This window comes from Phymastichus coffea, unplaced genomic scaffold (assembly GCF_024137745.1).
Source record: "Phymastichus coffea isolate CEN01 unplaced genomic scaffold, Cenicafe_Pcof_1.1 PCOF00133, whole genome shotgun sequence".
NCBI lineage: Eukaryota > Metazoa > Arthropoda > Insecta > Hymenoptera > Eulophidae > Phymastichus > Phymastichus coffea.
The window spans coordinates 16,963-44,838 of NW_026706944.1; the positions used below are offsets into that span (position 1 = coordinate 16,963).

At 43.5% G+C, this 27,876-nt stretch overlaps 1 protein-coding gene across 1 annotated transcript in view; it reads right to left on the bottom strand.

Moving 5' to 3' along the window:
- LOC131671700 (laminin subunit alpha-1-like) overlaps positions 1 to 27,876 on the bottom strand; it is a 44,245-nt gene that overhangs the window by 15,264 nt on the left and 1,105 nt on the right. Inside the window, exon 2 of the mRNA XM_058948321.1 lies at positions 9,856 to 10,154. Within this exon, the coding sequence (XP_058804304.1) occupies positions 9,856 to 10,154 (299 nt within the window). The remainder of the gene's footprint in view (positions 1 to 9,855; positions 10,155 to 27,876) is intronic.

The window sequence follows — 27,876 nt, forward strand, 5'->3', positions numbered from 1 at the left end:
AGAAATGTGCAAAAGAAAATGCGGATGCTTTTTTGATTGATGACACGGCTACTATAGTTAGTTTGAACTATCTGGTCTAGATATGACTTGGGTATTGCGACCATCTTCATTAATATTTACGTCAACTCACTCAAAGAACTTGTTCTACCATTTCAAAAATCCTAATAATATAATATGCAAAATGCAAGAAATAAAACCGCAGAATGCATTAAGTACATACTTTTGTATATTTTTTTTTTCTAGAGGGCATTTTTCACATTGCGGCGCGTCCTTTCTAGACAGTTCAAAGACGATTGCCCCGGTAGAAAATGTCTGTCTATGGATAAATGTGATATATATCGCGTATAAAATGCATATTCGTAAACCACTCAATTCATAGTTATAACGTTTTCCCGTTGCATAAAACAGTCATGTTACTCCTACTCGACCCATATATTTGACCCGTAAGCCATTTCTGCCAATGAACAAATCAATTAACTACAACGTAGATATTCGATAGGAATTGCAAAATGTATTACTTTGTCGTTTCTCGCTACAATTTCAAAATTCGCGGGCTTAGATTTTATTGTTCGATAAACTTTTATTTAAAAGAGTAAAACTAAGAATATTTATAAAACTTTATTTTCTCATTCTATTGAGACCAAATTTCTGGTATTATATTTTATTTTAGCCTAATGCTTCAATTTATATTGGTTAAGTTAGATGGGTTATCTCATACATTAAATCTGACGTAGAAAAGGAGTTGTCAATTTTTAACTGAATTATTTTGGTAACCAGTATCTCTTTTATAACTATCAATGTTAGTCCAATATAGTGAGTATATCGCAATCGATTGTGTATGCATAACTAATTCGATCTTCCTTACAACTGTTTAATAATTTTTTAACACACTATAATTTTCGTAATAAAAATGAAAAAAATGCATATAGAGAAACAAATGCTCGTACAATTTTGGAACAATTCGTTAAATATCCTCAGGGGATACTGTGTTCATATTTTCCCACGTATTTCGTAAATATCAAACTATTTCATTGCACAAGCAATACTAATATTATGATAACATAAATGTCAATACAAACTATTAGTTCTTTAAATGTTATCGTCTCCTTGGATTTGGCAGAACTCTCACAATTTATGTACTAGATAACTTACTTAAACATGTTTGATAAATAAGATTTATTTTACAAAAAATAACATTATTTTCACGCATTACAGCTACTTGGAACCATTAGTCAAATCATCACTGAGAAAGCTCGACTACTATTCACTAGATAAGTAAATTACTAAAGATATCACGTAAACAAAACCCTTTTGAGTAAGAGTTGCAAACCCCACCGATATCAGCACGTAATAAATATCCCTGTATTTTAAAACTTGTAACTCTATCCCGCTCTTAACGGCAATTAACTTCCGAAAGAAAATAAACACGCGACTCTACGGCGATATATTTTTAAGCGCCATCAGTCAAGATGCAGCCAGAACGCAAAAGCCGCGCAGATCGAGGATCAACAGAGTAAAAATCCGGTGTGCCGTGCTAAATAATTGCGTTGCAAAAAAAAAAACGCGCGCCTTGAAAAGTTTAAAAGTGCCGCGGGAAGCGAGCGACAGTAAAAAAATTTTTTTTTTGAGAAATTCTTTGGTGACGGACGTATACACTGCCGCTTACGCAATAAATCGCTTTTTTTTATTTTAAAACCCGCTTCCCTATAAATAGAGCTGGTTATGTCTTCCGTCACAAAAAAAAAAGAGAGAAAAAAAAAGAAAAATTGTCATTTCACGATGTGTGGTGCAGGTTTGTTGAGAGTGTATTCTACAATTTAAACTTGTAGTCGGACTTGGTGTGTACTACTTTTAAAAGCTATTACGTTTCGTCGGACTTTCTTTTGAAAATAGTTTATAAACGTCAAAATATTGTTTCTTTTTCTGGGTACATTGATTCAGTATGAGAAAAAAAAAAGGAAAGAGAGAAGCAAAAGCAAAACGAAGTTACAGGTTGCACGATGCCGAGTGACCAATGAGAGGGATACGAGATATAGAAGATGAACCTGTATAATTCGACTCTGTGGAGCTGTGAGGCAAAAAGGCCCTGTAATTATCGGAACGCGTGCTCGCGAGAGCGTGGGAATCGAATTGCAAGCTAAAATTTTGACGTTCGTATAAACAAAATTCAACGTAGCACTGTAGGTATCAAAAAAATAAAAAATCGCAATCGATGATCGGCACTTGACCGCAACTCTGGAGAGCAATGTTGCGCAGTAACTTACGTGTATAGGTAATACTAGTGTGACGAGTTTCTTCATCGTTTAATGAATGCTCGCACGTGCTTAGAATTATTAGCCGCCGATATGAGAAACTAAGCACTTCTAATTTTTTTTATGAGGCGTCTGTTTGATGGGTCATGGTTACTTTTTATCAATCAACTGCTTCTATGAACTAGTTCAACGTACTTTTATTGTCAAAGATTTGATGAATATTGCACTTAATCTTTCCTTATAAATAACATACGTTCAGGATGTTCTTTAAAACGTGTTATTAAAAATTTAACAATTTTACGATTTCATCCCCTCCCCTTCCAAAAAACAAACACATTGATCAGATTGAAGTAGGACATTTCCTGTCGCATAATTTACTTTCCACGCTTTACTTACTGGAACTCTTTTAAAAGTATTAATATTATTAAAAATGTCTTTAAGCCAAAATTACAAAAGGAAATTCTCTATAATATCTAGATAAATTGCACAATCGATGCTTGTATAAAATGGTAAAATCGATAGATAAATAATTTAAATACCTCTACGGCTTAAAAAAATGTTATTTTATGAAGCTATAGGTGAGTTGTTCTAATTTTAAATAGTATTGTCGTGTATTTATAATGAGTTATTGATTTAAATAATTAGTTGTGTATTTATAATTAGTATTGCTTGAAATGAACTACGACTTAATAAATCGGTGCACTAATTATTTTACCGAAAATTCTACTAGAGTTGCCATGATAATCGGTAAATATAGTATCCCGTAAAATTACTATTATTTTGACAGGGTTATATGAAATGGATGAATTTATGTCGAGTCGGCGGCCAAAAAACTGAGGGCATTGAATTCTTTTCAAAATATCTTGAATTCAACGTACAAACTGCACATTCGTATTTTCATGGCACAATAAAAAATACAACAGAGAGTTTGCTGCTGCTGTCATTTAGATAAAATATCAACATAAAGATTCTTTTTAACGTTGATTGCACATGTGATAAAAAATACGTCCAAATGAAAATACAGTCCATTGTACAAAAGCTAAGAAAAAATTCATAACTCTTTTAATATAACTTAGGAGTAACAAAATATAACAATTATTATATGCATTGTTTATATCATAAAATTACATACGTACGCTATACGAATCGATAATATTTCCATCCGAAACAGATAGCATCTAAGAAATATGAGTTCTTTAACACCTCATTAAAATATCACGTAGTATAGTGTGTTCGACCTCATTGGCACAAACGAATTCCGCGGCGAGCCACAACAAAAAGGTAAAGCCAGGCTCCGGAGAGAAAAGAGTGCCAAATACGGTCGTCAATTATACCCACGTGGCGGCGGCAAGTCGCAGCTAAATGAAGAGAAATGGGTCAGATTTAAAAAAAAAACCGCCCGCGGGAAACGCCAACTCATTGGCATTATTTATCGTCCGTAGTATCTTTTGTGGCCTCCCTTGTTTCTACTCCAAAGGGTCAATTATTTGTGTGCTTACCGTTAAAACTGCTTTACGGCTTGATCGCGCGGCTCTCGAAAAGCTGCCAACACTCAATTGCTTAATCCCCGGACAATGCACTTTTTAAGCTTGCTCTCTCTCTCTCCCTCTCTCTCTCTCTCTCTCTCCTTTCCCTTCTTTTATAATTCAGCCATACTTGCCGTCCGGAATCTTTCCACGTGACTGAAAGTGCGATGCATCCCTTTTCATCTCAGGGGAAAGTTTCGTAATGATTTTCGTTCTCGCAGATCTTGATAACGGCGGCGCGGTGCGCGTGCCTCTCGTTGAAATGTTTTTTTTTGCGTTTTTTACGTTGGCCGCAAAGTGACAAGCGAGACTGGCGGGGTATAATTTGTAGTTACCGCAATGTTTCCCCGGGTACGTTTCCAGTACGCGAAAGCAAAGCTGCCGTGCGACTTGGTGCGCGCGTCTCGGAGTCCAATCGGTTCGACCGCAGTGTCGTTTTCTATTTCTCGATTATCATAACCTGAATTGCGTGTGATATTATCGTTTTCTCTATTTAAAAGTACTTCGAGCCAACCAAATTTTGATTTTTTTTTTGCGATTGTAAAAGAATATCGATAACACTCAAAAACTTTTTGAAAATCAAAACACGAATAACTGAGAATCGAAGTCTGAATAAACGAGAAAAATTGTATAATTAAAAAAAATGGAAACGACGTATATAACTTTCGATGGTTTGTACAGAGCCTTGCGTCGAACATAAACACGTGCTCTTGATTCAATTCAACCGGTAAGTGAAAGCACATGTGCATAACAAAGTGCCTCGCGAATGTAAGTACATGGCATTTCGCAAGATCGTCTCCGGCTTGTAGCGTACCATCTTGTTCCTTTTTCGGCGACGAGTAAAAGTAGTGCGCGCGTGGAAAAGGTGCTTCCCAGCGTGCCCGTAAAATTAATAAGCACGATGATGGCTGACGAGGTCTGTAGATACTCCGAACGAGACGAAAGCACAAAGCCGACGTCGCTTCTAATCATGCGGCGTATTCATTGAAATTGGCAGAACTTATTATTTCTTGTCTTTTCTCAGCTCAATATTGCGAATCGAGTAATTTTTATAAAAAGTTGGCTCAGTCTATCGTAAGAACAAATGCTGAAAGTGTGTGACCAGAGCTGTTTATCTTTAAAAAACATACGCAAGAATTAAATTGCGTCATAAAGTATCGGATCAAAAAGTCAGCAAAACATACGAGGTATCATAATTGTGCATGAATCTGACTATCATGTTCACTATCTGGATTCTCTCGTCACGCTCCAGAGAGCAGATTTCCAGAATACACAAGCAGTCAGGAAATTTCGAGAGGCGCTTTGACGATTTTGAATCATCACCTATGTAATTGTGTAAGCGTTACACTAATATAATATAAGCACATTCAACAAGATGAGTTTACATAAGCTTTTTTGTCTAATGCATGCTCCAGTCAGTCGAGCGTTCACACGTTTGTAAGTCAATAATACGCTGTGAATTTACATTATTACAGCTGTTATTTTTCTTTGTCACTTATAAGTTCAAAAGCAAATTTGATTTTTCAACATATAAATACATATTCGGCGATCAAGACTATTTTGAGATGTATCAAAAAATTGAATAACAAATAATAGTCGCTTTATAACATTCTAATCAATATTTTCAAGATTCCATAGTAATTCCACCAAAATTTACCATTAAACAATTCTATCAGATTAGAAGCTGACTATTACATTGTAATATTACTGTGCGGCCAAATATGTTGTCTGTTGTTGCTGTAGCAAATTTAGATGAAATTAAAGTAATTTTCAGCGTTAAATTGACAGGAAACAACATGAGTGATCTTAACAGATTCTGGTCCGTTATTACGCTAACATTTTTCTAGCCAGACTCCAAAGTACATGTAATGATTATATCCAAGACTACGACTATCAGAAAGTACTATATTACTGGATTGTGGTATTGATCGTCCAGTACTTATTTTTAATATATCTAATCGAGTGTTTAGCAGTGCTAGATAAAATCTGATACTGAAGATATGTTTAAAATTGTTGTATTTTAGTTTTAAAAATTGCCTTTCTTGTGTTTATTTACAAAATTGTAACGATTATTTTAAATTTTCTCATAATCACTTTCGATTTCTTATTTTTTTTCTTTTTATATATATTTTTATAATATTAGAATATCTACAGCAGCTACTATATCCTTTGTTATCTGTACCAAGTGTACGTAACATATTACATATTATGCGCTCGTAAGTTAAACGGTGATTCTTTTTACGATTCATAAATATCAGGTCGTACAAGATTTTAGTGTAAAGATGTTTCATTTGAAATCTGTGATTGTAGTATCCGAAATAGTTATAATGTGACTCGTAAAAATCTACTGAGTTTTAAAATTTTTTCCTTGTAAATAGCTGTGAGGCGTCAAAGCCATTGAATTTATGACACTCGTACTTTTATTTTAGTGTTCGTTAAGTTGTAGCGAATACATACACTTGCAGAAATAATGTAAAACAAAAGAATAGCATGTTATATGATCAATTTTTCGATTTTATAATAGTCCTTCAAATTTTGTTTTATTCAAAGTAGAGTAAGAAACAAATAGTACACGTTAACATGTAAACATGTTTTACAAACGAAATGTTTCAACATTTTTTTTTCGTTTGTAGATAATGCTTGGTTTTAAAATATGTTTGAGCATAACAAGCCGTCATTTGATGTATATTTTGTGAAATTAATGAACAGAAACTAAAAGGCGCAAAGTCATAATTCTTAAAAAGGGTCGATAGAAAAAATTTTACGAATAAAGATTGTGTGAATGGAGACTTCCTGCAGAGAAGGTTACGAAAAATTTATTAAGACGCAGCTTTCCAATTTCTAGACAACGTTATTCAAAATGATGTAGATTGTCCACGAATGATTTGATGGATTTTCCGGTTTACGAAACTAGGAATAAATTTGCTTGCATACTTATAATTTGTACATTAATATATTATTTTAATGATGGAACCACAATGACATGGTAATTTTGATTTTATAATAATTTGAGATATTATTCAAAAACTATTTAAAGTTTGAATGACACGTAAAAATAAGCGTAAATATTATTTGCATTAATGCGATTTTCATGAAATAATAAATTGAGCATCTAATTGGGTGAATGGTCCAAAATTAATTCGAAATAAATATGTCACTGCTGTCACAATGAATAATCGAAGAAAACCATAATCTGATGAAATTCCTCGACATAATAGGTTCGATAAATAAAACACGCCTCTGGATCGATCTCATTCACAGAAGGTGGCTCTAAACACTCGAAACACGCAGAGAATCGGCTTCACAGGTGTCTCAGGCCCATTCACAACTACGGGATTTTTCTTTTAAATTCATTCTCGTACGGCGGCGTTTCTACCTTTTCTCGTTTCCTCAAAGCAGAGAGACGCATCCGAGTTTTTCTCACCCGTGCCTCTCGGCATCTTTCGTCGCGCCCACTCGTATAGGCAACACACCGTCATTACCTCGTCTCGTTAAAGCGGTTTGGGGCCCTGCGCGCAATTTGTCGGCGCGAGGCCCAGGTAGAAGCGACGTACGTCGTCGACACGACGGATTCCGAGAATTCGACTGGTCTTTCCGCCTCGCTCCGCTCGGTAAGATTCGTTTACTTCGTGTGTCTTGGCTGCACGTTTCTTTCAGCCTTTCCTAGATCCGAAAGCTGACGGGAATCGGCGCTTGGCCGGCCGCTGTCCGTCTGTTTTATCGATTCACACTACGGCCTCGTTTGATTGTCGTTTGCGATAGCGCATGATTTGAGAATTTGAGAGTGCCTTGAAGCTCCTCCGATGCGTCGATGAATTGTTCAGATGTCTCTCCAGATATCGCTACCGAGGAAAAACCAAGCGGTCGGGAGCATCGACTTGTAAAACAAAGCGAAAGATGCTAGTCTTGCTCGAACAGGCGTTAGTTTGAAATTTCGTCGGTGAATATCCGAGAAACAGAACTTTGCGCGCAGGCGCGGCTATGATTTGTTTGCAGCGCGCGCCCTTCGCTTGTATCGCGCAGACATTTGCATAGACGATTCGAACAAAGAGAATTCAATAACGAAAGGCCACGGGACGAAAGCCCCGTCGGCACGATGCGAAAGATGTCTCACGCAAGCTGTCATAATACCAAGTTAAATTGCATCGTAAAGCTTACGGCATTTTCCAATATCTCGTGCCCACGCGCGCATTTCTCTTTTTTCACCAGTTGCCGTCAATTATTTTTAGACATTCTCTCGCTCTATCTTCATCGCGCTTTCGGTTTATCGCGCGCGAGCTGCTATTCTTCTTTTCCCCGTGGAGAGGAGCTCTTTTCTCTCTCTCTCTCTCTTCTTTGTAGCGCGTCAGAGTCTCGCTTTGTCGGACCTCGTCGGACAAGATGCGCGACTACACGAAAGACACATAAATCGGAAGGGAGAAGAGCCTACAATGCGCCGGATTGGCCTAACGAAAGGAAACCGGAGAAATTTACGATTTTTTTCTCTCTCCCTCTCTCTTCTTCTTTTTCCGCTCTCTCGCTCGCACTGCGGGAGAAAGATCTCGGGGAGAACTGAGACCGTGTCGAATTTTTTTTTCTCCCGCTCAAATATAATAGCAAGCGATTTCACAGCGCGGTCGCTTGATGACGATCCGCGATCAATGAAGAAGGCACGCGTCACGCGATATGTTCATAATTTTGGCCGAATTTCAAAGAGCTATTCACGACGACAACTGTATTAAAACGATAACTCGCCCTTATTCGATGCTCGCGCAACTGTTTTCACCCTCGTGCAGAGGCTAATGAATTCTCTATATAACACGATCATCCGAAAGAATCTCGCCGCAAAGGAGAGTGGTTTACAATGAAAATAAGTAAATACGTCCGCTCCGAAAATTGTACCCCTGGAAAAAACAATCGAACGCGGCCGTTGAACGCAGCGGAGAGGAGCAATCGAATTAACATTTGCCTTGGAATAACAAACAAGAGCAGCACGTCTTTGAATACCCCACTCGTGGAGAAATTTTCTTTCTTTCTTTCTTTTCTTTTCTTTTTTCTTTTTTCGGTGCCTCTCGTTCGCTCGGCAGTACTTATTTTCCTTCCTAATAAACGCTTGCATCTTGAAGAGGAGAAAGAAAAAAGAGGTCGTAGACCGCTGCGGCAAAACCAAGCCATCAAATCTACATACGTACACGCTCTCTCTCTCTCTCTGTTCTTTTGCGCCGTCACCGCGTTCCCTCCGACTCAATCTCGACGTTTCTTTTTTTCCCTCCGCACAGCCCTACCCTCCCGAGGAGCTTAAGTGAAAAAGGCGCGCACGCGGCTTACATGCGCGCGAAAGGGCTTGATCTCGAACGATGGCGCGTAACATGCGAGCAGAAGGAGAGAAATACACGCGCGAAGTGGGCGCTTGTGTGCGCACAGGTAACCGTAACCCGAGGAGAAAGACCGGGCGAGCGAGGGGAGGGGGGTTGACGTAGACGAAGCGTGCGCGCTCACGAGTGGCCCGGATTTTCAAACAAGTGAGCTTTATATTTTTAGAGGTTTTGTACACATATATGAGCGAGATAAAGGAGGCGGCGCCGCTGTTGGTTGGTTGTTCGCGAGCAGGACCAAAAGGGAGACTTTCAAATGCGTGTACCAAAGACCTTCGAGTTGCGTGTTGTGTTGCGGCACCGACACTTTGTCACTCTCCACGCGCTTATTTCATCCAAGTCTCTCTTCCATTCTTACTTCCGCGGAACTGCGATTCGGAGAATTCTTTCGTCGATTTATTGCTCATTAGCGATTTTCAAGCCAAACTCTCGTCTTCACGCCGGTGAAATGATTGCAATCCAATGGTAGAAATTCGAAAGCTGAGTTCTCTTGTTCGAAATTCTGAGGCGAATCTGCCGAGGAAAGCAAACACTTCGCCGTCAACCGGACGAAAGCTGCATGGACTTCCGGAAAGACTTGGAGTGGAGCGGTTGGCCATGCGGTAGTCGTTGCGTAAGATTTACGATGAGAAACGATCTCGAGCTATAACTCAGAGCTCGCGCGGGGCGTGGAATGACGAAGAAGAAGAAGAAGAAGAAGAGGAATAAAAAAAGAAGGCTTACCTGCTTGAGATCGAGGGTGATGGTGACGTATTCGTACTGGTCGCCGCGTGCGAGGGTCGGACTCTGCCACCACTTGCTGGGATTGGAGTCGAGGGCTTGATTGATGTTGTGCCGCTTGTTCGGATCAGGACTGCGCGAATCGCAGACCGCGCAGCGCAACGACTCCGCCGGCTTGCAAAAGGTCTCCGGGCCATCCTCGCCGCACGTCGCGTTCACGTGGATCTCGGCTTTCGCCGCCACGTTGAACAGCGGCGGGAACAGCCCGCCGTTCTTTAGGCTCTTGCTCATCCCATATTGACCTGCAACACACGAACAGCGGATTGCAATTGGTACGCTGGATGCATATTTTTACGCTAGAGCTGCAAATAATGAAGTGGTCGTCGGACTGTTGCATAGGGTCTAGCAGTGCGCGCCAAGTGCGCCACGAGATTTATCTGCGGGATATAAACTGCAAGGTAATTGCAGCGGCTCGCGGATTAGTAGATATGCATTCATCGTCGAAGAAGCCGCGCGTGCTGCATCGACTCTATTCATTCTAATCTTTCTCGCTCCTCGTATAAGTCATCCAGTTGGATGATTTATTATGGCTTTTTCGAGTCTGTCGACACAACTCGGTGCAATCCTACGTCAGACTACAGGCAAACAGGTTGCAACAAAGAGTTCTGGAAGCCAATCGCTGCATAAATACTACACGTTCGAGCTTGTTTGACAATGAGACACCATGTGATTCGACCATTGCTATTGTACTGCTCTTTTCGTTTTTCACACTTTACCTCATCAAAATGGCCCAATTTATTTCCTCTTGTAGTCTACCAATTCAAATATTTGAAGGACGCGTAACACATGTATATTTAATGAAATATTCAGTGGTATGTAGAAAATTGTCGATTGCACATTGATTTAGTATCGTAAAAGACAATTAAATTAATAAAAGAGTCTCACGTTAACCCCAAAAATCAATTTTAAACAATAGGATCAAATGGAATCTATTGTTATTGTTATTGTTACTTCAAGAAGTATGTTTATTTCGAACGTTGCAGAGGTATTCGTCTTGATTTCCTATAGCCATGAGAAGCATTTTGTAAGTATATAACTGTCTTTTAATATAACTAGCTTTCAAAACTACAATGATAAATTTATTAAATTCAACTAGATTTTCTCAAAGAAACAATTCACTGCAATAAAACTAAATATATGCTGTCATGAACTTTACTCCGCAGTCATGCTCACCATACGTCGATCGATTAATCAATCGACAGTTATACTTGCACCGAATGCTCGGCGAATAGGTGTTCAAGAGCGTGGGGGAAAAGCATTTGACGATCAGCGACGTTGTACGTAGCCCAAAGTGAGACAAGTTTCATTAATGAAGCAATTGCATGAACTAAAACTAAGAAGGTTGTAACTTGATTGCAAGTCCAATTAAGACAAATACTGGATGATTACATTCCATTGTTCGCCCATGGAATTTATGCAATCGCGAAAGATTACGAGCGCTGCGATGCCGTTAAGCTCCGATTGCTCGCAATCGAAGCCGTGAAAACGATCGATTACCTTGTCGCAGCTTACGCGAAACGCATTGCGGGCTTTCGCTCGTAACAATCGGAAAGTGGAAAAGGAATGACTCGCAGCCGCGCCCACGGATAACGGCAACGTGCGCGCGCCACTCCAAAGATCGCGCAGCTTGAACTTGCGTGGTTCCGCGAAAGCGCTCGGATAATTGAACGCGCGAACGTGCGAATGGTGCGCGTGCTCTCGAGTGTTGTGTCTGACGAGTGGTGTGACTGATGTGACTGCAAAAATAAGGCTCGCGCGCGTCCGCGTGGGCACGAGTGCGACGCTCGTCTCGCCTCGCGTCATTGGCGCTTTTGTCTCGTTCTCCTCCGCACGGCCGATCGGTCGATCGGTCGTAACGTATACGTAAGTTCGTCGGACACGCCGAGGCCCGACGCGAGCTCATTACGTTCGGCGAAATCTTCGCAAACGAAAACGTCGGCAGCGGTTCGATTAGCTCGCGACCGAAAGCCATGCAAATGATTATTTGCGCTGCGGCGAAGGCCGTTACACTTTGAAAGCGCGCGCGCATTGTTCGCTGAGTAAGAAAGTCCTTGCGAAGCGAAACACACGCGCCTCGCATTTGTTTTGCGCAAGCAAAGAAGCGAGCGAGCGAGCGAGGGAGAGAGAGAGAGAGAGAGAGAGAGAGAGAGAGAGAGAGAGAAAGGGAAGACCGCACGCAGGCGGTGGCGGCGTCGTCGTCGTCGTCGTCGTCGGCAGACCGGATTAAAATACCCCGTGAGCGTTTGCCCTTCTAAGGAAGCGATGTCGCATTTGTTTCCACCCACTCTCCGCGCTGCCGCCGCAGCGGTCCGCTACTCGGCTCGTTAGCCCGGCTGCCGCGCGCAAAAAGTAAGATGCATCGCGCGCGGCCTTTTAGCTCTCGAGAAAACACGAGCGACGTTACAAATACGCCGGGCCTGCCAATTTGTCAAAGGCTTGTTACTACCACGGCCCTCCGTTCATCATACGCGCGCATGCACGTACTTGCAATCCCTGTAATTGCTATATGTAGGTTCAGACAACGGATGCTCGCGGTTGTATTAAATTTCATTGATTGATACGTTTCGCCACTGTGTCTCTTTCAATGAATCTAAGACCATTTGTCTCGCGGCTAGCGATGCAACCTTTATCGCTACTATTTCCAATTGCGTATATCCTGCAATACAGCGAACTTTCGGACAGCTCTTAGGAACACCAAGCGGATTGTGTCGGATGCATCGTCGATATCTTCATTCAAGTTCAAGTTCGTTCGCGAATCTTATTATCGGTTCTGTGCACTGATGGCTAACGAAACTCGACTTCGACCAAATAACATTTCTGCTGTCCCGACTTTTCACGCGGAATCTGAGGCGTGCTTTGATTTGAAAAATCACATAGTAAGCAGGCAGCAAGAAAGAGTACCAAAGCCAACGCGGTCGAAAAAAAAATGCTCGACACAGATCCCCTCTTGGCAAAGACGTCACTCTGGCTTCGTTGGATAAACAGCGAAAGCCCAAGCGCGATGTAAAAAAACATTGAGGCAGGGCGACGCCGGTGTTTCCTTCGGCAAGCGGCGAGGAAACTGTCGGCGCGCTTTTAAAAGAAAATCCGTAAATAGTCACGGCCGCGCCGTCGCCGCCGCCGTCTAATTGCGGTTGCGAGGCGTACGTCTGTCGGTTTATCGTCGCGAGGATCTCTGAACGTTGATACGTACAACATACAGAGAGCAAGAGCGAGAGAGAGAGAGAGGGAACAATGAACAGCACGTTTATAGACGATCATAACGAGTCGATAGGGCGCGGAGCTGTTGTGTGCAGGTATGTGTAGCTCGTCATTACCGTGAGTTCCGTGCGGGCACGCGCTCGAGCTTAGGATAAATTGGGCCCGATAGAGAGATTGCACGTATGTAATGCAATCCAAGAGAGAGATAGAGAGAGAGAGAGAGAAAGAGAGAGTCTCCGATTAATTTGGTTGGTTCAACGCCCCGGCACTTGACCTAACTACGGCATTGTGTTCGACCGAGCGTTCGGCTTAATTTGACTCGAGGAAGGAAGAGGAATTCCGTTTTTAAACTTTCGCAAAAATCAACTACGCCTACTCAACAGTTTATTATATAGAACGTGATCGTGGTCGCATGTGAGCATTATTGCAAAACTTTTGCTATTGTCATTGTAATCGTAATCGATATATGATGCAATTACGCGCGGCGAGGTTAAACGGATCGATGATTAAAGCGCTGCGCGAGGATCAAAAGCGTGGGAACGACGGCGGTAGAACAGTGTCCGGTTGTTCGAAATGCATAAAGTGGATTAGACGGCACTCGACTTTCGCGCGCCAGCTAGTTTATAGTGGTGCGTACGCGAGCCCGAATGTCCAATGGAGAAAGAGGCGGCAGGCGTCGAGGCGCCTTCGATAATTGCTGACTTTTTCGTGGGTGCCACGAGTCGTATATGGTGGATGCCAACGTATCCCGCGTCAAACCGATTAATCGAGTCGAGGAGCCCTCGCACTCGTAACGAGACAGACTAATGGTTGTAAGCTAGTTTCTTGTTTTTTGTGATCGGCCTTTTCTTTTGTTTACCCTCGGGGCGGGGGGAGGGGGGGGGGGCGAGCTTCATTAGTCTTACATAATTCGTGCTTTGGGTGATTGACGTTTACTAATTATTTTTCTGTTAAAAGGTGGGAAAGAGGTATTGGGTGGTATAACGATTAATAGAATTTTCAGATGTTTTTTTTCTTCAACGACGCTCGAATAAGCGGAAGTTGACAGGTAAAGTTAAGTCGAGTGGGATTCGTCTTTGTAATCGTTGAAAATTGGGTAGAAAGTGTGTTGGTATAAAGATGTTTGAAAAAGCTTCGGCCCATTTGTCGAGGGCACAGTCCAACCGCAAGCACGCGAGAGAATCCTAAAGATAAGCGTTTGAGCCCACGTGCACACGAATATAAGACGTACACACGGAAAGCGTGCGCGCGCCAAGGACAACTCCAGCTCTCGTTCTTACCCTCCTGGCACTCCTCCCGCGGCTGCTGCACAATGTGCTTGTCGTCTGTCGCTTTTTATATAAACGATGCGGCGTGAGGTATACGGCGTTATGCAGCGCGCAGTCACAACACAGCAGTAATTCACTGACTCGCGCCGCGCTTAGCGCTAAGGCTAAGCATTCCGCGGTCATCGTCGTCGTCGCGGCGTTAAAGTCGATTCGCATTATGCGCTCCGCTGGAGCTCTGTTCATCCGTGGGCCCCCTCGGGACAAAAAAGAAAAATGCGCGCGGCAATAACCTCTCTTTTTTTCTTTTTCTTTCGACGAGGCGGCCAGACGGAAGGCCCGACAACGTTTACCATGATTTTGTAGCTCTTTGAGAATTCAGCAGCTTTTTTTTTTGCCAGGGCTCGCTCGCTCACTTTTTAGTCGAGCTTGATAAATAGCAAGATAACGTGCATCGTGGCGGATTGAACAAATATTGAAATATTGGAAATGATTCAAATAGTTGTACTTTACTGCAACGCTTGCAAATCCAATTTGAAATGATTACATTGAAATTTCGTGAAAAGTGCCTCATCTATCTTTTCGACATCGATGAATTTGCAATGGCACGCGCGCGAGGCTCGCAAATCGATTATTATTGTCACGAGTATCGGACAAAACGAAATGTATGCACTTGCGCGGTTATCTGGTTCCACGTAAACAGAGCGGAGGCAATCGAGTTTTTAGCGTGCGCTTCTCGGTAGCCACAAGTGTGCACGCACCTATACCGATGGAGGCCAGCAGCAACATCCTTTACCTAGGGCACTCCGCCCACATGCCAACTATGGGCAGAAGTATCGCGCGCGCGGCCGGCTCTCGCGATATGGCTCTTAACCGAGCGCCGCTGTGCAGCCGGCCTGCGAGGCAAAAAGCCTTCGAGGATCTCTCCGTCCTTGTTTGCGCAGCGCGCGCGCGCTCGCTCCATTAATTGCCCTGGCGTCGTCCACCCACCCGCTCCCTCTCTCTCTCTCTTTCTCTTTTTTAATGCCTCGCTCCGGATATCTTTGAGTTTCTTCGCTGGGATCGCTGCCACTGTCGGCCGTGGCCAGTGGTTTTTAATTTATGGGTGTTGCCTCGGTTGTCGATACTCGTCGTCCGAAATCATTCGAATGGCGCCCAACTCGAACGATCGGAAGTGCGTTCATCCAAGTAAACGACCGTCTGTCTCCGTGTTTCCTATCTTATATTTAATAAAGATAATAAGTTACGGATGAACGCTATTTATTACGAAATTCGATTTACAAATTGGTAAATTAAAGAGAATTATCATGATTAAACACAGTTCGAAAAGCTAAATACTTGAATGATCCACAGTACATATCTGTATTCGTAAGACTTTTCGATAAACTTGGCGCGCATACGATGCTGAAAACATTAGATTACAAGTTGGAGACGTAAATGTAGTGATCATCGTTAGTCTGATTTGTAAATGAGACTCTTAAAGCGCAATTGAGGACGAAAACAAGAGGTACGGTGTACAGTGGCCGCAAGCGTTATAAAGCTAATTTCGCAGCCAATAAGTGTACGAGAAGCAAGAAGACGGCTTGGCTCGGGCAATCCGTACGTATAGCCGATAGGCCGAGCGCGAAAAAGGAAACGAGCGACGCATCCGTAGGAAAAGCACCTAATAGCGCGGCGGCTCTCGCTCGAAGTCGCATTGGCAGAACTGTCGAGGCGCGCGCGCGCGCGCGCCCGTGCACTTTATACTAGGCAGGGAAAATCGTGTTATGCCCGGCGCTGTCGACGCGTGCGCTCGCGCGATACGATCTCGCGCGCGGCGTTGCACAACGTGCGCTCGTGCGGTCTTGTGTGCCGCGCGCGCGATTATCCCTCGGCGCAAGAAAAATCCAGGAGAGAAAAAACCCACGGAAAATCACCGAGTCCAGAGAGACGCGGTCATTAATCACCTCCTATGGTACACTTGGACGCCTCTGCCGCCGCCGCCGCCACCACCGCCACTATTGGCACATGCACATCTCGAGGAATCGGAGAACGGTACAGGGATTTAAAGCGTGAAGCTTACGGGGAACTTGGAGGATGACGAGGATGGTTCCGCGTTGCATTTGCAAGCGTATTGTCCACGAGTTTCGTATCAGCCACTTTCCTACCAGTCTGTTTTCACAGAATTTTTCGCAGGATATTTCTACGTGAAATTTATGGCCTCGATGATGATTATCACTCTCAACTTGCTTGGTTGCATTCAGCAGACAAAGTGTGTTTCAAATCAGATTATTTTGCGATTATCTTGCAACAAACGTGCGATGATAACACTTATATCCTAGGAATATCATCGAAACTGGTTTTTCAAACTACCTCTTACAATGTCTTATTTCTCTTTTTCCGTAATCATACTGTCGGCAATTCTGTAATTATGTATTTTGCACGACGCATCCTCGACGCCTGGGCAAAAAAGTAATATCCTATCATTTAATAACATCATTATCAATATTAAATTTTTGAAAATCATTATAAATGTGCTCTCGATTTATCATTAGTTGATTCTTTTCTATAAGCGCATTCAGAAAGCGACCAAGAGTTTTTTTTATATTAATTATTCTATCCAGAACACAATCCATTTCATATTTTACATGAATGTGCTTCCACTGTAGTTTCTTTCAATATTTTTATTCGATTGGACTTCTTACAAAAACATTCAAGGCTTCACTATAAGTCTTGTCGTTACAAGTGTCAATAAATCATACATATTTTTGGCAACTAAAAATATCATTATAACGAATTGCTAGGCTTAAGAAGACAACGGTATTTGCCAATAACTTGGACTTGCACTTTCAGAAACGTGACTGGACGTAAGAACTATCTGGTGATTTGTAAATACTAAAGTCTGGAGAATGATCGTTTTACGTGTACTCCTTGAGTATCTGCTTTAGATCTTTTCAGGTTCTTGCATCGCAAAGTCTACAGACTCATTTTTCAGCTTCAATTTTTTATTTCAACTCTGAGTGGTAAATAACTTCTTGTAAAAATTTCTCGAATTCTTTTACGTTGAAAACTCTTCATATATATTACGACATTTTTAAGATAATTATAAATCGATTGTGAGTGAACCGTTGTACTTTTTAAGATTTAATAACATGTTCTAAGTTTTACTGTTACGTCTATTGTTTATTTGCAAGATGCTATGAATTCAGTATAAATTAAACAAAAATTCCTTGCAGTTGTAAAAAAAATTACAGTTCCTGGCATATAATAACTATATTAATGAAAAGACTGATGACAAAAATGGACTTTTAGAAAGAATAATTTGTTTGAATTAAGTAAATGAAAAATATTAATATTTTTTATTAATTTTATAATTTATTATAATTTATAATATATTTATAATAATTTATTTATAATTTATTAATTTTATAATATTGAAAATTTAATATAGTCCAAAATCAAAATAAAATCTAATTGTGGGACAGTCTAAAGTTGAATATAGTGTTATAGGAGAAATATAGTTTCACGTTTCGCGTCTACTGTATGTATGAGCGTTTGACACCGGAAACGGAAGGTAGAACAGGCAGTGAATAACGAAGGAGGGTGAGAGCATTGTATAAGATTCAAGACGTTATATCGAGGCGCTTGCACACAAAGTTTTAACGTGGAAGCGGAAGCGAGGGGTTAGTACATTAATGTCGACGACGCGCCAAATGAGTGAGATTGCATTTCGCTTGCGCGCCCGACCAAATTAAGATTTCAGTTAGATTGGAGTTATTTAGAAGATTAAATGACTCGAGATGCGGATGTCAGCCTAATTGAAAGTAATTTTTGAGCAGGTGATTCTTACTTCACCGCGACTTACACATCTTTGAAGTAATTAACAAGATCTTAAAAAAAAAAAAAAAAAAAAAATCAGGAAAGCGCGTCGTTTGTACCGTTGTGCAATCTATTGCCCAACCGACAGTTCGTTAAAAATAAGAGATACTCTGCAGCAGAGCTGTCCGTAAAAAAGAGTTCACTTAGCAACGGTATCTCATTGCTTGATTTATTTCTTTGGCAACTTTCTCTGCAGGTAAACAGAAAACTATCGAGGAAGCACACAGCAATCTACTGCGGCCGAAGGAAAAGAACAAGAATGAGAGTTGATGAGGCGAAAAGCTCGCGTCCCAACTTGCAATTACCGAGCGGTCTTCACCTAATTGCAGTGTCCCAACTGCGTAAGCCTATTCAGGCCACTTGGAAGTTCGCCTGCTTCCGGGTTCTCAGCTCGCTCTCCGTAGCCGTAATGCTGGCTATTCGCATTTTTTTCTTTCTTTCCTCGTTCTTTTCGTGGTCGGCAAACGCTTGGCGTTCACAGAAACGATGCGAGAGAACGTTAAATAATAAATATTTTTCGCGATTAGCGGTAACAGGAATCGACGGGCTGATTTTCGCATTTTTATCCAATTTTATCATCTTGGAAAGTTATAAAAGCACCAGACGAGGATCAAACTATTGAAAGAATGAGCTTTGCTACGTAAGCCGTGAATAGATGACTAATGCCAACGATGAGACCGCGCGCTTTCGCGGTTCACATATCCCAAGTCATAAGAAGCATGATCTTACAGCCAAACGCTCGGCATACCGTAGACTAGTAAGTCGCAGCATTCGGATGTAGAAATCTCCAGAATGCGTATGCTTCAAATATATTCTTTTTCGTAGCTCTTTGTCTCTTTCTTTTGCTGTGGCGTATATAATTGAGCCATCAACTACCGAGAAAATTGCCGGCTTTTTTCTGCCTCGGTAGCCGTAATTATTAAGTTTCGCAAGTTCTAACAGATTAATTTATTTTAAATGAAACTCAAGACGAGATTCCTTGTAAAATTTCCGATCAGAGACATAAAACACACTTTCCCAGGCACGATCTGCGAATTGTATTATGCGCTAATATTTTCTCAGCAAATAAGGCGGATAAAAATCTTTGAAATCTCATCGTCATCCGAAGCCGAGTATAAACACGCGCTTTCGCCAATGGATGCAACAGATAAGCCACAGAGTTAATGAACTGGAGTCGATTGCGTCAACGTGATGTTCGTTCGAAGAAAAGAAGACGTCACACCCACTGCCATGAGAAAGGGGGGATCAACATTTCGCTCATTCGTGACTGCTGAATCTGTAAATCATCCAAGAGAGTCGCGCGCGCGCACCACTCCACGGCATGCGCCTGGCACACAAAATCAGCACATAACTTGCAGTGTTTTTTTTTTCTCTTTTCAGTCGTGACTCTGCATACGTATTCATTGGAAATTCTCACATATCACACGTGCCATTTTATTCACACTGTCATCGTCGAATGACAGAAACCACGCAGCCATTAGCGTATTTGCGAGTAAGGGAAAAAAATGCAGCGCGAATGACCGAGCCAACGTATAAGTCAATTTGCCTTGTCTTGCGAAGTTGCGCGCGTGAATAACGAATGTACGATAGCAAGGAAAAACACGAGAGATTTCACGAATGGAATCCTCATCGAATTCATCCAATAGCCGAACACCCTTGGGCTTCTGCACGCGAATGGTTGAACAGGCACAGAAGGACAAAAGAAAAAGGAGCATATAAAGTAAAATAAAAGGCATACGTATAATTTGCAAATGGCCGACACCGAAAGCGCAGTTAAATTTACGAGGCTGCGCGAGCCGAGTGCGTTAAACTTCGCGCGCGCCAAAGAGAAGAATCCTTGCACCTCGCGCGCTTGTTTATCGTTGCAGTTTACAGCGTAAACGCCTCTTTACACAGATTCTAAGTGCGCCCTCGTATAGTCATTTCGAGAAAATAATGATCAAGCCGAGCCGCGGCGACGCGGATATTTTCCGCGTTTCGCATTGCCGCAATTACCTCTTGTTAAACGCGTCTAATTGCGAGGGCTCGAGATACAGTGCGAGCGATTTAACCGAATGAAAGAATAAACACTCGAAAGGCGATATAAATTCGCCTCGCGCGCTACTCGTCGAACGCGTACTTGGCTATCGCGCCGAGTAACTTTGTGTAAAGCGTATTTATTCGACGCCCGATAATGCGCTTTACTTGGAAAGGGGAATTATTGCACTTTCACTTTCCAGTGGGCGCCGTTGGAGAATCAAGAGCGCGGCCGCAAATTAAAAGGACATTAAGAACGTGACGAACAATCGTTGCCAGCAATTTGCCCGAATGAAAATCTCCATTTAATTGGATGATAACGCGAGCCGCATCTCAATTAAAAATTCGTCGCGCGACTCGATCGGATTACGAAAGAGGAGATTCGGTGAGGTTATTTCGGCAGGCCTTTAATAAGCCATGCCGACAGGAAACAACGGGGAAAGATCAGCCAAAGTCGCGCGAGTTTTAACATCGATCCGCAGAACGCGCTACGGAGATAGCGTACGAGCATCGGTCGGCGCGACGGCGATCAAAATTCGCGCCCCGGTCGCGCACAGATACGCGCGCACTTGCCACGACTGCCTCTTTCTCTCTCTCTCTCTCTCTCTCTCTCTCTCTCTCTAAAATCCGTCGTAAAAATAACGTTATATTATTTTAAGAGACCTGGCGCGCGCTTCGTTTTTTCTCCTTCACTCTCGCCTCGTCGTCCCGTCCGTTTCTCCGCTTGTCTACTTTCTTTATACGCGTGCGCGCGCGCTCTGCCGTGCTACTTCGCTCGACAGGGAACGAAAAACCGACAATTTCTACGTATTATCTTCCACGGTCTTCGCGTTCATTATCGCTCCAGTTTTCTTTTATTTTCATTTGTCGTCGGATGAGCCGTTGGCGCGGTCGCTTCGTTTGGAATAGGAATTCAAATGTTACCTGGTGGAAGTATACATATACGTATATCGCTCAGGCAATGTGCTGTTGCGGGTATTTGAAAAAGCTGCTTTTAATTGGACGATCACGATCAATCGCGTCAAAGAAAATTGGTCGGAAATTCAAACTTTTTCGAGGTCACATACTTTTGCACGTCGTTGGAGATCAGAAGCTATCTCAAAGCAATTATCGATGAATCCGTTTTCATTTATTTCATACTCACTTCCAGTTAATTATCAACAAATAACGAATTAAACATCGATTTGGCTTAAAGAGAAAAAGAGCATTGTCTTTACCGTCTCAATTGGACGAACGAACGCGTGTCACGTTCTAAACAGGGGCGGCAAGCGTCGGCTTGGCGAAAGAGAAGCCTGGGGGCAGCACGGCGCAGCTTCATTGCCAACGTGATTACACACCTATGAGAGAGCGACGCGTGCAAGAGGCGAAAAAGCAGCGCCGAAAAGAGAGAAGGGTCCGGCAGTGGCATTTAACTGCTCCACTGAGTTTCGCACGAGGCGAAGGCGCGCCTCGCTTGCGGCCGGCAGCCGCACGAAATTGCCCGGGTTTGTCCGTCTCGCGCGGAGAATAGATTTATGCTATCCCTCGGCGCCCTGCGAGCTGCTACGGATTTATTTTATTCTTTAATGATTGCTATTACAGCAGCTGCCAGCTACTCGTACACAATTAGTCGACTCTGAAGCTTAGCGTTTATCTAAATTTATGACAGTTGTAAATAATAGGGCTTACCGATCGAACGTCGACGGATGATTTGTCAAGATAGGACGATCTCGTTTTACTGCTCTATTCTCGCGTCGAAAAAGCATTGATTTAGAAATGTAAAAGTTCAATGACATCGAGAGAAAAAAATATTCACTGTATAGACGCTGGTCTCCAAATGTGCAAACCAAGTTAATTATAGAAGGTAACAAGGTACACGTGGTTTTTGGGTGGATATACAAAAGCTCCGCTCCCGGTGCACACTGTAATATCCGTTACAGCTGTTTACAACGCTATTACAGCTGAGAAGCTTCAGGTGGAGAGCAATATAACGCGAAAACCTCAGAACACAATTCGTTATCGCGGTTCTCCGTTGTCTACCACTTCTTATTGACACTCAGTATACACGTCAGGATTAAAGGAAATATTATACAGATCGAAAAAGGGAAAGAGACACAAGACGTGAAATGCGGGTTCAGTCTTTCGCAGTGTTTACTATCGATGACTTATAAAATATATTTTGATTGAATATTAGTCCTAGTGAATCCGAATATTGAATGCTCCGATCGATTTCTTTGGGCACAACGAAGAGCCCGAGGAAAGTAATATTTGCTAAGACGGACAGATTAAAGGATTATTAAGTGTTGGGTGTCGGTCATTAAAGGGACTTGAACGAGATTGGCGTAACGAACTCGCGCGCGCCGAGTGTATAAGAGCGAGAATAACAGCCATAATACACTCTGCATTAAACACGGGCATCACACAACGCCGAGAGAGTCCAGACAGCATTTCATTCCGTAGAGTTAATGCACGCTTTTATAAGCATGTGGTTTTATGATTATTATGGGCTCGCCTACACGTTAACTCGCGAGTAATGCTGATACAACGCGGCCCGCGCGGCTACTTTGTTGCTGCAGCGCTGGATGAAAAACTCATTTTCGATTTGGGGAAAGTGAAACGGAACGACGCGGTTCCAGCTCGCGGTTTCGATAAATCAACCGATGGCTATCTAATTTCATTAGCCTGCTCGTTCGCCGTTCATTTTTCAATTTCACTTGATCATGTGCGCGCGTCACTTGCGCAAGTTACGCTTTAACGACAAATAAATTTGGTCCAGTTCCTTGGCTCGACAATGTTTGCGGTGGCCATGCTTCGTTAAAGCTTTTATAAGGCGTGCGATCGGTAACTGCTCCGTAAACAAACGTCGTATGCCGTCAGTTTCAGTCACGGACAAGAGCGCGCCTTAAATTCTCAATTAAATCGGTTTTTCGAAAGAAGGTGCATTCGTTACCGAGGCGTATTTCAAGGCACCGAATGCCGGTCGAGCGGCGAGGAAGGCAAAGAATCGAAAGATCTGTGCGACCGAGTCTCGCGTGGCGCTCGAGTACTTTTCCCATCAAATTGCTCGGCTTGCGCACGCGCCGTACCTTTATTTAAATACCATACGCGAGTGCACGGCGGCGCTTGTGCCCGAAGAACGTGCTCCGAGTGCTAATGGAAGCTCGCACCTGCACGACGCTGTTGCCCAAGTGATCCACACAAATGAACGTTGGTTAAGGATTGTTTATCGTCTTCATATATATCCTACCTATAGCAATTGAAAAGGTGTTACGATGATACCTCTGATTTCGGACGATAACGATGACTGGCGATCTCGAGACCACAATTATTTGCTTCCTGTTTTTTACTCGTGATTTATTAATTAAAAGTCCGTGCAACAAGTAGCGTATGGTTTTCTTGGCGTGGTTCATTAGTATGCACGACGTGGGCAGACGAGATAGCGCAGTTAAAAATTAGTAATGGCACGAAGCGCGCGCGTGCGCGCATCTGGAATTACCATGCACTCGCGCGAGCAAATTACGAGCTATGGGTTTTCCAGTATAATCGAGCAATATCGCGCTTTTTATTTTGTTTCGAGCGCAGCGCGCGCGGCATTTTCCACGCGCCGTCCGAAGGCTCGTGCCAGCGCTTAATTATCTTAGCGGATAATCGCAGCTTCACCCGCGAAATCAATCCGCCCAGCTCAATTATGCCAATTCACGGACGAGCGCGCGTCATCGCGAAAGCGACGAAATAGTCATCCGCGCGACGGAGCTGCGAATCGATCGAACGTGGCCTGCAGCTCAATGAATCTCCCTTCGGCGCCACGCCGATTTTATACAATTCCCAGCGCGCTAAAATTATACCGACGCGTACGGAGCGTCGAGACCCTGACCGCGCGCCTCGACCAGAGTTGAGTCTACCGCGTAATGTACGCTATGGGGTCATAGGCAGACTAACTGCTATACGTGCTGGCTGATTGCGTATTTGCGGCTTTCTCGGGCGCAGCGCGCGCTCGTGCTGGCAGATTCTTCGTTCCCCGGCATTACCTGCGCTGATCGGCCGAGTGGGAATTGTTATTGCTTTATCTCGGCGCGATTTCGGTGTCGTGCGCGCGGCCCAAACGAACGACCGGCACTGTTATTTCCCGCGCGTACAGCCGCGACAATTAATTGTCCGCGATTGTACTTAATCCCTATCGCTGCCGTCGCGAGAGAAAAATCGCGAGACACGCACGGGACGCGCATAAGAGATGCGATATAACGGGGCAAGACGCATCGCACTCTCGATGTCGCAAGTGCAGGCTTCCTGTAATTTATCCACTTCAGGCGTTCATTCACTGCGCCTTTACTACTGAATCACGCCGCGGCTTTTTATTTTTTCGGCGTGAAATAAATCGACGAAAAGAAGAAGAGAAGAAGAAGAAGAAAAAGATCGCAACGATAGTAATCTTAATAAACGACGATCGCGTGCGCATTACGCGATTACACTTTCGCGCGATACAGCGACGACGAGGCGTACGGCTATTGTTCCTCGCGCCTCGAACGCCGTTTCATACCGACGGCAGCATCTACAACTTCACTCGAATAATCTTTACAGTGTGCTGCCCGCAAGCATTAATTTCCGGCGCAAGCCGCGCGGGGAAGAAGAGGACGAAAGCAGACAGAGAAGAGAGCAGTAGCAGCAGCAGCAGCAGCAACCGTGCCATTAAAAGCGTCGTTTCGTCACGTGCGTTTCGTTTCGCGTCGCGACGTTTATAGCCGCTCGCGCGCGTATGGCCGGCCAATTTTCATTCAAATGAGGAAGGAAGAACCCGACGGTAGAGCTTGCAAGCTCGGACATAATGCGTGCATTCAATTTTAATTTGCCTCGCTTTACGAACGCCGCGCTGCAGTTTATTGCTTTTGATGAATATAAATTTGATTTTTCGATTGATCGTCATCGGGCGCTCTTGGGTTTTCTCCATGGCCAATTTCCATCCCAGATATAGATTATCTGCCACTTGAGGTAATCATCGCGAGTATTTCACTCGCGTCGCGTTTGCAAATCCACACGCCTTAATCTTCAAGAGCGCAATGCAGATAAACCAAGAGGCTCTCGAAATATTTGTAGGGTAAACTTTCCGCGGCATGCGAGCGCAACGAAATTCAGCGTGAAACCGCGTGGCTCGCTTCTTCCACTTGGTCTCCGAGCGAGAAGAAATAAGCCGCGGGCACCGCGACTTCCCAGCGGCGCGCATCTCAAACGAGCTGTGTCCCTTTAAGGCGCGCACAATACCCGAGATAATGAAAGTGAGGTATCGGCGGCGTTGCGAGCGTGCGTGCAGGCTTAATTCTGAAATATCTCGGCGCGGCGTATGCGCGTCGCGCGTGCCGCGCGCTCTGCTCTCGCAAACTCGACTGCAAAAGATCGAAGGAGCCTGGCTTTACGCTTTAATTCGCAGCCGCTGCCTTTGGCCGGTCCGCGTCTCGGGACCCCTTGACCGTCTCTTTAATTGCCTCGTAAACAAGTTGCCGCCGCGCTCGCGGTAGTCGCGCTCGCGCGAACGGACAAGCCGCGAGGAGGCTACAGTCGTCGTCGTCGTTTTACACGATCGTTTCTGTGAGCTTTCGAGAAATTATCGCGGCTGCGATCGGGCGCGTCTTGTATTATGATTATTGCCGCGTGAAGCTTACTCGGCTGTAAAGATTACTTTACGAGATCCGTCTTTTAGAATTGAAACCTAGAAACTTTCATTCGAATTCTATCGTGGCTCTCTGAAGGAACAACATCGTTAATTTTAATGGCTAAACTAATTTACGCATCTCGCCTACATAATTATTTTATCTGTTTAATTGATCCCACAGATTTGAGTAGTTAAGAATGTTACGATACGGTAAAATGTGCTATCAAATTCAAATATAAAGCATTTAATTGAAAAAATGTCGAATAACGAAGCTATCGAAGGTGGGCAAGAGGAAAAGCCAATCGAACGTTGTTGAAGGCAAGTAAATTTGGATCTCATAATGAAGCCATAACAACGATCGCTGCACGCTACAACGGCTCGCCAGGAGTCGGCTTATTAAAACGCGCTCACGCAGAAGGGAAAAGAAAGAAACGCAAGGAGCGAGCCAGGCTGGAATAAATGACACCGCTGCACTTGACGCAAAATGCCCCACGCACTTTCGCGCGCGCGCGCGCGCGCAGGATCAAGTGCAAGGGCGAGCTGCCCACCTCGGCCCGGCCTTCCCACACCGCGCGCTCACGTTCACGGGCAGACGGCTCATTCGAGCTACGGAGCACAAGAGAGAGCGAGCGAGAGAGAAGGATCGATTCGACTCTATATCGTGATTACAAGTCGGCGCGCGCGAGCGCGTGGGCAGCGACGAGATCGTTATCCATGCCGCGGGCTTGCCCAGCGCGAAATCGGAACTCGCTCTTATCCGTGTCCGCCGCGCGTGCCGCCGCCGCCGCCGCCGCCGACTAATGAAAAACTTATTAAAAACGTGTTTCTTCCCGGCTCCCTCGCTCACTTCAACACTACGTTTTATTCATTTCTTTGCGTCTCGGCGCAGAGGGACTTTTTAGCTGGAAAGCTCTCGCGTAAAAATCCAATTGACCTTGCTGACGCGTGGAATAATGAGTTTTTCCACCCCCCTTTTTACCTCCCCGTCTGCGTGCTATTTGTATTTATGAAAGGTAATTTAAGCGCACGCATTCAAATACATGCACGCCGTTCGGATATATTTCATCCGCTGATTCGCTTGATTTGTACATATATATACATTCGCTCTTGGCGTTTATCTGATATAACTTTATCTTTTTAAGCTCTCTCTCTCTCTGTCTCGCAGGTTCGCTCGCTCACTCGATGATTTTAGCTTTTCTTCGACAATCAATTTTATTTTCTCGGTATTCTAAATAAGTACTCGCGAGCAGGACCGCCTGCACTTACTATATTTAATAAACTACGTCTGATCTGTTCATTTGATCTGCTATTCTACCGATTGGAATTTACATTTATTCGTATGCGATGTTTCATTCATAAAACCAGTTGCCTATATATATATGAAACTGATGATCTGGAATAAAATCAAGCAAAGCAACAGAGATCAAAACATATGTAAATTTGAATCGGAGCCATTTATTTTGTAGCCACAGCTCCGTTTGGATGCGAAACGTCTGTGCTGCGTGTGTGATGAAGCTCTTACATAAACATACTGTTTTATCAACAAATCGCTTGTCCATGTAGATAAACTTTTCATTCGCATTAGCATGCCCTTGTGTCGAACATTGAAAAAGAGTGTATTTTCTCAGTAAACACCTTTACGCAAAGTTGTGACCGTGGCGATCGTTATAATTTCCCTGGTTCTATTTCGAGCGTCGCGACATCGTAATCACGGGAGAAATAATTTTGGATTTCCCGATTCCGCTTAACACCGGGCGTATGAACCTTTCCGAAAATAATTTCAACCGAAACTTTACACGCATCATCTTTTCCTCTAAAAAAAAGAAAAAGAAAAAGAATAACGAGAGCCAAAAAGATATGTGCTAGAGTGTAGAAGCAAGTGCGGAGGCGGCTGCCACATAATGGGTGGAAAAAAGGGTTGCACGTCGCACTTAGTCCTCCTAAGATAGGTGTCGCGAGCTCGCGAGTTGTTTCGTGCGAGCAAGAGAGAGAGAGAGAGAG